Source organism: Juglans microcarpa x Juglans regia, chromosome 1D, assembly GCF_004785595.1.
Source record: "Juglans microcarpa x Juglans regia isolate MS1-56 chromosome 1D, Jm3101_v1.0, whole genome shotgun sequence".
Lineage (NCBI taxonomy): Eukaryota > Viridiplantae > Streptophyta > Magnoliopsida > Fagales > Juglandaceae > Juglans > Juglans microcarpa x Juglans regia.
The window spans coordinates 40,542,205-40,555,506 of record NC_054594.1 but is presented as its reverse complement, the minus strand read 5'-3'; the positions used below and the strand labels follow the sequence as shown (position 1 = coordinate 40,555,506).

At 40.2% G+C, this 13,302-nt stretch overlaps 1 protein-coding gene and 1 non-coding gene across 2 annotated transcripts; both read right to left on the bottom strand.

Moving 5' to 3' along the window:
• Window positions 1-3,530: 3,530 nt before the first annotated feature.
• On the bottom strand, window positions 3,531-3,667 carry LOC121243428. The gene has a single exon (XR_005936135.1). It is a non-coding gene; the product is annotated as a small nucleolar RNA Z247 (small nucleolar RNA).
• A 2,028-nt stretch (window positions 3,668-5,695) lies between these two features.
• On the bottom strand, window positions 5,696-7,848 carry LOC121247529 (GDSL esterase/lipase 1-like). Its single transcript, XM_041145881.1, has 6 exons — window positions 7,478-7,848; window positions 7,254-7,375; window positions 6,528-6,758; window positions 6,164-6,410; window positions 5,848-6,082; window positions 5,696-5,720 (listed from the first exon to the last, which is right to left on the bottom strand). The coding sequence occupies exons 1-6, from the start codon at window positions 7,758-7,760 to the stop codon at window positions 5,696-5,698; spliced, it is 1,143 nt and encodes a 380-aa protein (XP_041001815.1). The 5' UTR covers window positions 7,761-7,848.
• Between the last annotated feature and the right edge of the window lie 5,454 nt (window positions 7,849-13,302).

Genomic DNA, 13,302 nt, shown 5'->3' with positions numbered 1-13,302 from the left:
TCTTTGACCAGTTCTTCTACAAACCCTTGCAATTGAAAGGGTAGTGATCAAACCTTGAGATTGCCACATAAAGTTTAAAATCTGAGAGCAGGAAGTGGCTTTGTGAGAGCATCTACATACTGATCTTTAGCCGATATAAAACAAACATGAAGCTGTCCACGCATTACCTGATCTCGAACATAATGAAAATCGATTTCAATGTGCTTTTTACGAGCATGAAATAATGGATTGCTGGTCAAGTAAGTGGCCCCTATGTTGTCGCACCACAGAATTGGAGAATGAATAATTGGAACACAAAGATCATTACGTACTGATTTTATCCATTGAATTTCTGCTGCAACATTGGCAAGTGCTTTGTATTCGACTTCTGTGCTGTTGCGAGTTACAGTTTGTTGTTGCTTGCAACTCTAAGAAATTAAATTATGGCCCAAGTATACACAGTAAGCTCCAATGGATCGCTTGTGATCTCGATCGGATGCCCAATCTGCATCACTAAAGGTTTGTAAAGTTACACTAGTAGTTGGTTTGTATAAGTAATGAATGTGAAATGGTGTGTTTTAAATAATGCAATATGCGTTTAACTATTGCCCAGTGTACTCCTATAGGATTATGCATACATTTGCTAACTTTATGAATTGCAAATGCAAGTTTTGGTCGAGTGAATGAAAGGTATTGTAATCCTCCAACTATACTTTAGCACAAGTGTATATCATGGAATGGAACACCATCATATTTTCTCAATGGCTGCGAGGTGGACATTGGAGTGACACACGGCTTTGCTTTCTCCATTTTGCTACGTATTAGAAGGTCCAAAATATAGCGTTGTTGTGTCAAGTAAAGACCATGGTCACTTCGAATTACTTTGATGCCTAGAAAGAAATTGAGTTCACCCATGTCTTTGATTGCAAAATCATCCTGCAACAAGCTGATTACTCTGTTTATAGAATCTATATCACCTCCAGTTATAATTATGTCATCGACATAAATTAAAAAATAAATAAGAGTTGAGACTTGGTGATAAACATAGAGAGAATGATCGGCTTGACTTCCTATAAATCCGACGGCTTGGAGCTTATCTGTTAAGCGTGAAAACAACGCTCTTGGTGCTTGGCGAAGGTCAAAGAGAGACTTTTTAAGTTTGCAAACATGATGTGGAAATTGTGAATGAACAAAACCTGGAGGTTGGGCCATGTAAACGTCCCCGTGCAAGTGTCCATGCAGAAAAACATTTTGGACGTCAATTTGTCGAATATGCCAACCAGGAGAAATAGCCAAGGATAGAACCAATCGGACGTTGTTGGTTTCACCACATGACTGAATGTTTTGTTAAAATCAACTCCTTCTTGTTGATGGAATCCTTTGGCGACAAGTCTTGCTTTAGATCTGTCAATATCACCATTAACTTTCCTTTTGATCCGGTACACCCATTTGCAACCAACTAAATTAGCATTAGTTGGTTTTGGAACTAAATTCCAAGTGCCATTTTCAATAGGGCATCGAATTTTTTGTTCATAGCATCTTTCCAATTTCTGCTTTTAACAACTTATGAGTAGCAAGTTGGCTCCATTTCTTGTGTTTGGATTGTGGCCATAAGGGCTTTGGTAATGGGATATTTGATATGTGAATCAGATGGTAATTTAGGCTTGTGTATATTGTTTTTGCTTCTTGTGGTCATGGGGTGTTTATTTTGTGGTGCAGGTGGGGAATTTAAAGGAGGTTGTTGTGGACTATCTTCATGCTGAGGCCGAGTGATATCCCTTGTAGGAGAACCCAAAACAATATCATGATTAATTTGAAGTTTAGATGTAGTGACCATATCTAGATTGCTTGGTGTAGTGGAGTTAAGAGTGGCACCTGTAGAAAACGAAGAACTGGCAACAGGACATATATTTAAGTTAGATTGGTAGAGCAATGATACTATTTTTTGTTGAAGGGTCAGCATATTTTTTTCTGTGTATGGATAAAGTGTTTCATCGAAAACAACGTGCCGAGACACAAAGACTTTTCCGGTAGAGACATCTAGATACTTGTAGCCTTGATGACAAATACTATACCCAATAAAAATGCAATTTTTGGATCGAAAATCAAGTTTTTGTTGATTGTATAGACGTAAATAGGGCCAGCAAGCACAACTAAAGGCACGTAAAAAATTATAATTTGGTTTTTGATGATGTATCATATCATATGGCGATTTTTGGTTTAAGATTGGAGTCGGTAGTCTATTGATAATAAACATTGCAGTTAAGAATGCATCTTCCCAAAATATTTTAGGCAAGTTGGAGTGAGCAAGCAAGGCTAGTCTAACTTCAACAATTTGCCTGTGACGTCTCTCTATAGCACCTACCTGTTGGTGCGTATATGCACATGTTATTCTATGGTTTATTCCCTGATTTTGTAGATATATTTTTAAGCTATGGTATTCGCCTCCACAGTCAGTTTGGAGTGATTTTATTTTCTTGTTAAACTGGCATTCTAAAGCAGCTTGAAAACATAAAAATGTGTTATATGCATCTGATTTTAATTTTAAGGGAAATAGCCATAAGAATTTAGTAGCATCATCAAGAAAACTAATATAATAACGTGCACCCGAAGTGGATGAAGTAGAGGCTGGCCCCCAAACATCCGAATAAATTAAATCCAAAGGTTTCGAGACATTAACATGCACCTTTGTAAAGGGTATATCATGGCTTTTGGCCAACTGACAATCAGAACAAATGGAGCAATTTTTATTTTGAATAGGTAGAGAAACAACCTTATTGATAACTGGAAATGAAGCATGTCCGAGACGACGATGCCATATTTGGGAAGACACACGAATACTAGAGAAGGCTTGTGGCTGGAGACGTACTAATGAAGCTAAGAAGCTGTATAGACCATTAATGAGGGGGCTGCGATGCAGGATAGTCCTCGAGTAGTCCTTCACAACGAAGAAAGGGGCATGAAACTCAAAGAAAACATGATTGTCAAAACAAAAATGTTGAACAGATAAAAGATTTTTTTGAATATTGGGAACAAGTAGAATTTGATTAAGAACAAAAGATTTAGATAGAGATGAGATTATAGAAGTGCCACTTTGCACGATTTTCAGACTTGCACCAATAACAACTTGGATATGATCGTTTTCATTGTAGCCTTCATTTTGAACATGAATGTTGTTCATGTCATTTGTCAAATGATGGGTGGCTCCTGTGTCGGGATGCCACTCTTTGTCAGGATGTTGATAGTTAACCGTTAACATTGCTTATGGCTGATTGTTTGAATTTTGGTGGTCCTGATAAGATAAATCAAAGCGGTGATAGCATTTTCGGGCACTATGACCTAGTTTGAAGCATACCTGATAGATAGTAGAGCTCTGACTTGAATTAAGAAATTGAGAACGTCTTCCAAGTCCTCTACCATGATAGCCACCTCGATTCTGATTTGATGATTGGAAGTTACGAGATTGTCTGGTTTGCTGTTGAGGTTGTTTGGTGGCCATATTCGCAGAAGCAGCAACTTGAAGAGGCTGATTATTGTGATTTACCCTTAATTCACAAATGAGAAGGAGGGAGTAGAGTTCCTCCAAGGTGACAGGATCAACTATTGAGGTAATGGTGGAGGCCAAGGAATCGTATTCCTAACCAAGTCCTGCAAGCATATAGGTGATTATATCATCATTTTTGAGTCATTGTCCAGCAACTGCAAGCTCATCGGCCCTTCGTTTGATGGAGAGGAAATACTCATTTGCTGTCATGGCGCCTTTCCTATCATTTGCCAATTGAGTTCGAATTTGGATAGCTTTAGCGCTAGAAAGGGAGGAGAAATTGCGCTCAAGTGCAAGCCATACTTCATGAGATGTGGTGTAGGACATGACTTGAGGGAGGACATCTTCAGCGAGTGAAGAGTAAATTGTGGCTAGGATTAAGGAATCTTGGCGAAGCCATTGATGATATTGGGGATTTGGATGGCCATCAATGTCTTTGAGTGGAGGGGGAATTGAGCCATCAAGATAGCCAAAGAGATCTTGACCTCTGAAGTTTGGTAAAGCTTGAGCTTTCCATACAGGGTAGTTTGCAGAATTCAATTTCACACTAGTAGTGAGTGAGAGATTGGAGAGGGCTGGGATATTAGTAATGGGAGGGGCCATTTTAGATCGGAATGGAAGAGACGTATGTCTTTTAGTAGCTCTGTGATACCATGTAAAGTTTATCAATTTGTATAAAGGAACCCGAAAATACTTTGATGTTCACTTGAATTTCCTTGTGTATCTACAAAGAGTTTAAATAGAAAACAACTCTAACTGCTGTCTTACATATCTGCATATATATCTTATGAATTCAAAATTTAAATAGATACAATCTTGTTGATTCAAAATTCAAAATTTAATTGTTGTCCCACGTTAACTTATGCATATTTGAGACAAAATAATAATAAATTTAAAATTATTTTATTATTATTATTAATTATTTTCTAAAATCATTTTATATATATATATTTTGCAATTAGTAAACACTACATATATTTGACATTAATAATACAAATACAATAATAAAAAATATAACTTTTTTATGTATTATATTCAAAATATAATAAAATAATAAAATATAATATATTATAATAATAAAAATAATGTGCAAGAAAATATTTGTTGTGTTGTTGAAGGAGGAAGAAGATGAAAGAATTGTGAGAGAGAGAGTAGGAAGAGAGAGAAATAATTAGTAAAATAACATTTGAAAAGTGAATAGTAAATCTCTAAATATGTATAGATACTATTAATAGAATCATAGCTATAGAAAAATATAAAGGTGCATAATTTAATATAAAAAAATTTAAACTTATATTATACAAATATAACTTTACGTATGTATATGATAAGTCAATGCAAATGATGTCGTCATCCTCAAATCGTTAGCTGGTTTTTATAGACAATAGGTTGGCATCTTTACGTGTCTACAAGCTGTTTGGAATGAGCTCTGATTTGACTACTTCAGAGATTGTTTAATAGTTTCCTGACTGGCATTTTCAATTGAATTATATTATTTACAAGTTGTGTATAACGGGACACTATATTAATATAAAAAAAAAAAATTGAAGTACTAATTATTCTTATGTAAGCTGATGTTTTAAGCCTGCTGCATCCCCGATATATTTAGTATATTGATAAAGAGACTACAAATAGATTTATTTATTTCAACGATCAGTTTGTATTTTAACTCATTTCAACTCATTTAATTTAATTATTATAAGTTTTTTAAATTTTAATATAAAATATAATAAATAATTTAATTTTTTTAAATTTTTAAATAATAATAATATTAAAAAATAATATTCTAATAATATTTTATTCAATTTTTAATTTTAATTTCAACTCCACTCAACTCACGTTTCAATATCCAGCCTAACCATATCCTGCAGTCACTTAAACTGCTCTATTCTATAGACTAATGTTTAGGTGGTGCTTGCAAAATAATCATGCCAGAACCTAAATCCTGCGCATTTTCTCAAACTCGCTCCGTCAACGTAGAATGAGGCTGGCAGAGAACTAGGAATTAGAAATGGGTGAAGCAACTTCAAAAGAAATAGGAAAATTCTCAGGGCTCATTCTAATGGCAGAGATTTAGGAATTGATGGTCCTTCTCTATTTGATGTGCCTTCCCTGATCTCTCTATCAAGGAATAGTAAGAAAAGGAAACAGAGCAAGAACAATTCAACCTTATTACTTCAATTCAACTTCGAAAACCCTGATGGGCATATTTAGATTATCGCAAACACTAACATCCAGAAAGAAGAAAATGCAAACTCGTTTATTTGGTGAACAATGTGAGTTTGGCAAATTGAACAGATGGCTAGAGAAAATCTTCATTTCACCTCAGCTCAACAAGTGCTTTTACATTGTAAGGCCATGTAACACCTTGGTTTCCACTCCACATCGACTTGACCATTAGCAAGCTGGCCCTTTCAGTAGGATGGCCAGAGTCAAAGAACACATAGTCACTGGCTTTTTCACATAATTCATACACTTTGACGGATCTCTTCCCTCCACAACTGTTAACTCCTCTGTATCGACCAGATCCACAGCATGCCGCCTTCCCTTCCTTGAAACCTTCACAAAATAAAACCAGAATTGGTAAATAATAAATTGCACCCTGCAGTACCATGAAATTGAATAGCCATCATGACATACCATATTTTATGGGGTTATTCATTGTTTCACTGACTATACTGTTGAAATCTGTAATTGAATATTTGAATCCTTTCAGCTGGCTCTCTAGCTCCTGGAGGACATGTGGAAGTGCTTTGTTGTGCAGTTTTACCAGTGCTGTAATTTTCTCCACGCATTCACCTGCGTTTATTAGCTTTAAAAATGGGAAGCAACCCAATGGCGCCAAGTTTACAAACGCAAATTTCCTTCCTCCTTCCTTGTGTATTCCCTATATAAGAAATCATCAAAGAAATTTTGTGGCCGAGTTAAAAATCGAAAAAGAGAGAGAGAATAATATAAAACAATTTTTATTTCAAATATCGGGTACGAATGTAAGTGTTGTTACTTTGATCACAGTTGTCAAGTTGCCAATAACCATATCTACATACTCTTCTGGAGAGTAGGATTGAAACAAGCTTGAGTTTGCAGTATAAGGGGCTATGTAATCGTTGCTTCCGATGCTGGTTATGTAAACGGCTCTTGGCACCAATGTCTTGGCTTCTGCTTCACCTATCTCTTTCTTCAATAGCGTCTTCATTCTCTTGAAATTACTGAGTTGTGTGTGCAGGTCTATCACCTATTAATTAGAAGGGAGAGAAAAAGAAGAAGAACAGAACGCAAATAAATCTCAACAATGTCATCATATAAGGCTGTGTTTATGTCATAGGAACGCAATCTATTTCAAGAAAGGATAATGATACATCGATCTCACAATTCTTTTGCAACCTATTTTACAATTAACGGCTACGAGCGTGCTATTTCATCAAAAATAAATTTCAATTTTAGTTGTACAAGAGTTATTAGAGAAGGAAAACATGAAAGATAATGAGACAAAACAATAGCATACGAGGACTATAATTACGATCTTTTGAAAGAGTTTGTAAATTGTAATGCAACAAAATTGAAAGAGAAGGGAAACATGAAAGATAATGAGACAAAAAAGAATTTTCTAGCGGTTCGGTTGTAGGTACGTACAAGACTACGTGCCATCTATGCTATAGTTGGTTGCATTTCAATTGCATCCCGAGAAGCCTAATATTGAAATTCAATGATCAGGTAGAAGCATATATACCGATCCTAGATGAGTTCCGACAAGAGCACCAGCTCCGCCAGATGCAAAGTTAGCCCCATCTGCATATCGCTTATAACCAGGATGTAGGTACGCCGGAATAAATGGCAACTTTGCAAACTCAGCTGCAACGTCAGTGCATGCTTTCAAAACTTAGCCGACAGAAAAAGACTTCAGGTTCTAAAGAAAAGAAACAATGGCATGATGAGTGTGCGTGCATATCTTACCTATGAAATCTGGAATTATACGGCCATCTGAAAATCTCCCAGTTGGGTACTTAAAGAAGGTTTCCCCATATGGATAAACATTTGCTCGGTACTGGTTCGTTGTGTTGATGTAGTTATTGTTTCCTGCATCAAAAAGAGAATCTCCGAAGATGAATAGGGCAACATGGTCATCCGGCAGGCATATGTGACTGTGACCAAGGCTTGGGGTTGGTATAATACCCAGGCTTGCACACATGAAAACCAAGAAACAGACATAAATCCTCGAACTCATCATCATGTTCATTAATATCTTGTTCACCTTGTGTTTTGTTAACTTCTGTAATTAGTCTCAGTTTTGATTTATTTATAGGCTGCTTTGTGCTTTGGGTGAAGGAGATCATGCATGGTCTGGACACTGCATTTCTTGATCCGTTGAATTTCAAGACGTTTCGATTTTTAACATATTTTTCAGATCTCGGACCGACGACTATTCAAACTATTGGACCAAATTTAAGTATTTTTATGGCGTTCAGGGCCGGGGTTAGGTAGGCAACGTTTCTTTTTTTCTAAATTATCATTTACTAATTGGGCTGATGCTTGGGCAAGAAGATGTTATTTTGATTATCTGGAAAAATACAAGGTCATATATTATCTTATTTTGAATATTCCTGGCTGCTGAGCAGATGCTTGTTATTTAATTTTTTTTTTTTTGTTTGAGGTGTATTAATGCTTATCATCTCTAAATCAATTATTTAAAGTATCTTATCCCCATTCGACGTAGACTTCAGCGTGATATTCCAACACTATCCCCTCCCTGTCCACACATGAAGATATTTTATTACGGTAAGAAATCACGTTTTAGCAAAAGAGATTTCACAAAACTAAATTTATAAAGTGATTTGATTTGATATGATACTTTAGATTATAAAGTTATTTTTATTATATTATATAAAATCATGATAGTTTGTAGATTTAATTTTGTAGAATCTTTTTATGATTATAACACTTCTCATTTATCATTCCTGCTTGCATTAACCAAAATTGAAAAACTTGAAAAGCATTTCCACAGATCTTGTGCAGATGTACTAAGAATATAAACCTGGTTCTCAATTAATCCTAATTACTACTTTGAATGCATTACAAGTTTAGACTTTACCCAGGGAAAGTCATCACCTTATCCATTCTGGTGGGAACGACTCCGATAACGGTGATAGCCATGGTGGATTTCCTCATAGTAAAGGGCCCCTCCTCTTACAACGCTATCCTAGGGCAACCAACTTTGAACCGTCTCAGGGCAGTAACGTCCACCTATCACTTAAAAATGAAGTTTCCAACCCTTATAGGAGTGGGAGGAATACATGGCAAACAAAATCTGGCAAGGGAGTGCGATGCTAGGGAGCTGAAGCCTGAGGTCATCGAAGTTTGGACCATCAAGGGGGACACGAAGTAGCAGGCCCACCCCAGGCCCCTGCAGAATGAAGGATCAAGAAGGCCGCAGGCAACCCCATCTAGGGAACGCCGAACACGTGAAGGAACATTTAGTTTGAAAAACATGGGTTAGCCTAATCATGTAATCAACAACCATTTCAATAAGTATGATTTCGCCTCTATTTGCTTTTGTCTAAAAGTACTGACACCACAAGCTCAGTCCCTTGACTGACCGCAATGCATTGGCTAAGGGGCAGAGCCTCTCGGGCTCTGCTCTTTCACAGCCAGTCAGGTATGAGTCACTTGGCCTGCCGACCTTCGCGCAATGCATGGTCGCGATGCATTGGCTAAGGGTCAAGGCCTCTAGAGCTTTCCCCTTCACAGTCAGTCAGATACAAGTTCTTGCCAACCTTCATGCACCACAAGCCTAGTCCCTTGATTGGCCGTGATGCATTGACTCAGGGCCAGAGCCTCCCGAGCTCTGCCCCTTCACAGCCAGTTGAGCATGAGTCACAAGGTTTGCCGATCTTTGCGCAATGCATGGTCGCGTTGCATTGGCTAAGGGTCAAGTCCTCCTGAGCTTTCCCCTTCACAGCTAGTCGGGCACAAGTCTCTTGATTTTTTGACCTTCGTGCACCATAAGCTCAATCCCTTGACTGGCCGAGATGTATTGGCTAACGGCCAAAGCCTCATGAGCTTTGCCCTTTCACATCCAGTTGGGCACGAGTCACTTGGTTCGCCGACTTTCGCAGAATGTATGGTCGTGATGTATTGGCTAAGGGTCAAAGCCTTTAGAGCTTTTCCCTTCACAGCCAGTCGGACACAAGTCCCTCGACTTGCCGACCTTTGCCCACCATAAGCCCAGTCTCTTGACTGGTCACGATACATTGGCTAGGGGCCAGAGCCTTCCGAGCACTGCCCCTTCATAGCCAGTTGGGCACGAGTCACTTGGTTTGCTGACTTTCGCGCAATGCATGGTCGCAATGCATTGGCTAAGGGCCAAAGCCTCCTGATTTTTTCCCTTTATAGCCAGTTAGAGACAAATCCCTTGACTTACTGACCTTTGTGCACCACCAAACCGACGATAGAGCAACATTAAGGAAGTGAGGTCAGGCTCGCTGCACTAAAACAAGGGTTCTAAGCAAAACAACGAAGAAAGAAAATACAAAGAAGATGCAAACACAAACTCAAAGACGAAAAGGAATCTAGCCTTTGCATGCATAAGTAAGCCAAAATTACAAGAGTTCAAATTACAAAGGCCCGTAGCCATGCAAACAGAAAGGAATAGCCTAAGAAGACGGGGGTGGGTCTCTCAGGAGGTATGGTGGTTTTCCTGGCTTCCCGAGCTCTTTGACAAGCTTGAAGGCTAGAGGGTCTAGTTCCAAAGACTTCAGATCCAAGGTGTCGAGGTCCACGTCTAGATTTTCGTGAATAAGGTCCCATAATCGCTCGAGGCCCTCTTTGTAGCCATACCCCTAGGCAGTGTCTCAAAAGGCCTGAGGCGTCAGGCTTTCCTGGAAGCATAGACATAGTCCGTCTTGAGGCTAGCCAACTCTTCCTTTAGCCCAAACTGCTTCCTCTTCACCTGCTGAACCTTGTCCTACAACTTCTGGTGGCGCTCCTGCAATTTTTCCGTTCTTTCTTGGAGCACGTCACACTCTGCCAAGACTGCTTCCATCTCCTTCTGGGCTTTCTGAACCTTGTGGCAGGCAATGATGGCAAGAGACTAGAGTGCTCGGGCCTCCTCCTCAAGCTCCATGAACTCTTCCATGATGATACTTGCCAACTGATACGTTGCCTGCAAGGAGGGAAGAAGTTAGGAACGAGAGCAAAAGTAGAAAAGGTCAAGTAAGGGAAAGAGTCAAACCTGCGAAAAAAGAGGCCTCAGTTTTTTTGCCTCACGCTTGATTGCCTCGACTCAGGCTTGAACAATGCTCGGGCCGGGGGACTGACTAGGCCCTGGACCAGCATGGGAATAAGAGGCACCACCAACCAAGGGCAACACAGGAGGCAGGACGTCTTCGATATGCTTCTGCGAAGGGCTAGCCCCAGAATCTTCTTTAGAAAAAGGCGCGACGAGCAGGAGAACGCTTGCCTACAAGGAAGGCCTTTCGGCTTTGGTGAATTCCCCTTTAGGTGGAGACGTCGCCTCAAGCGTGGCCAAGTAAGAATCCACCTTTGGCTCCAAAGGGTAAGGACAGAATAGATACGTAACTATCATTGAGCTCCACGACGAAGGGGGAGCTCGGGCCTAGTTCCTCCTCATCATCAATATTCGGGCCCGAGCAAGAAGGGACTCCAACATTCGAAAGGACTAATGGGGTGGCACCTTCTAGAGAATCAACAGGGGGCAGCACGGGCGTAACGATCTCCTGAGCGAGCAACTATTCAAAAGAAAGGTAGGTGTCCATGGAAACACCCTTGCGGGGTGCGGGTTCGAAAAAAGCATCTAGAACGACTTGGAAGGTTTCACCGCCTCCCTCCTCTTTGGCAACAAAAGCTGGGATGGTAGGTGCTGGCAAAAATGACGTTGAGGCAGACGTAGGAGACTTTGGCGGCAGGAAAGAAATCGTGCCCCATGTGGAAGTGGCGGGGCCGTTAGGCGCACTGGAGGCGCTCATTGTGCAGGAGAAGCTCAGGCATTGAGGCAAGGCTCACTCTGGGGTCCCTCGTTCCAGTCCCTTGGAGTATCTGGGTGACGCATATGCTGGGAATAAGCCAGAATCTCAGGGCGAGCTCGCCGGAAACTCCCCGCTTTGCCTCTTGGAACCTTGAGAGGAGGGGATGACCTGGACTCTCGGTGAGGGCCGTCTCTGCTTGGAGACCCCTTGGTAGCACCCCGGGAAGTCCTGCCTGACTCGCCCTTAGGGATGTTGCCTTCTCCATCGTGCACCACCTTCACACGCTTGCCCCAGTCACAACCAGCGGGAAAGCTCGAAGACCGTTTTTGACACTAGGGTGGTGGGAGGTCCTCCAAGAATTCCCAGCCGATTATGTATGAGCGGTTGGGAGAAGTAAGGAAGCTCCTAATATTGATGTCCAACAGCACGATGTTAGTCTCTGTGTCGTAAGGGTGGCCGACATTGAGGACAGCACGTCCGCCAGCTTGGCGTTTTCCCTCTGGGACAGGTCGATGACCAAACTCTTAGACAGAAGAACGTAGGACCAGACGACTTGGACGACGAACTCCTGATGATCCTACTCTCCCTTGGGGTACTCCCACCTCAGACTCGAGATGAAAAAGAACTTCCGAGACTAGTCCTTGATGTGCGAGTGGCAAGACTCAAGGTTGGCGATGCGCCTCCCAGGCGTATGCGACTGAAAGATACACATGCTCCCATCCAGGCGCAGCACCCGATATACAGACAGAAACTCCCTGGCTATCAGGTTGGGGTACTACTCACCACTGGCGCTAAGTACTCGCCGGTGGATAATGCAGTTGCCTGCCAAGAGACGCCAAGCATTCAGATGAAGTTAGGCAGGAGCCAACCCCAAAAAGTGGAGGACGTCGTGGATAGGGCGGCAGAAGGGAAGCCGGAGCTCATTTGCAAACATGAGAGGGTAGAGGGCCATGTTGCTCGCCATCCCATGAACATCAACAGTAGACTCACAATAGTCAGGAACTTCCAAAACCACCCAAAAGGGGATATTATACTTTACCCTGAACGCTCGGAGGTCGTCTTTAAATGTTGTAGTTGGTAATGCTTTAGTGAATAGATCTACCAAATTTTTATATGATCATATTTGTTTGACATCAATATTACCGTTCTTTTGGAGCTCATGTGTAAAATAACTTTGGTGAAATATGCTTGGTTCTATCACATTTGATATAGCCTCTTTTGATTTGTGGATAATTCACACTTATCTTGAATGTGTTGAATTACTAATCTCAACCAAATATATTTCTTATTTGCTTTGCTCATTGCAATAATTTCTTAATGGTTGGAAGCAGTAGCAACTAATGATTGTTTGAAAAATCTCTATGAAATAGATGTACCTCCTCAAGTGAACAGATATCTAGTTTGTGATCTTCCTTTATACGGGTCAGAAAGGTAATCCAAGTCTGCATAATCAACTAATTGAAGATTTGATCATTTTGGATTAAACTATCCAATGTCAACAATTCCACGAAGGTAGTGTAGAATACGTTTGACCACATTCCATTTGTCTTTGAGTTGGTACAAAACGATATCTTGATGGTTGTAAATTAACTAATAATGCAATATCTAGTCGTGTGTAAATTGTAAGATACATCAAAACACTAATTGCACTTAGATATGGTGTCTCAGAATCAAGAATTTCTTCATTATCTTCTTAAGAAAGAAATTGATCTTTTTTCACGTCAAGTGATTGGACAAGCATTGGAGTACTCAAAGGATGAGGTTTGTCCATGTAAAAGTGCTTCAAGACATCTTCTG

What these genes read in the sequence shown, in the direction of transcription:
- LOC121247529 (XM_041145881.1), bottom strand. Translation starts at nt 7,760, where the DNA reads ATGAACATGATGATGAGTTCGAGGATTTATGTCTGTTTCTTGGTTTTC. An exon ending in TATAATTCCAGATTTCATAG is followed by an intron (nt 7,376 to 7,477) that starts GTAAGATATGCA and finishes CTGACGTTGCAG; the next exon opens with CTGAGTTTGCAAAGTTGCCA. An exon ending in ACTTGACAACTGTGATCAAA is followed by an intron (nt 6,411 to 6,527) that starts GTAACAACACTT and finishes TTTCTTATATAG; the next exon opens with GGAATACACAAGGAAGGAGG.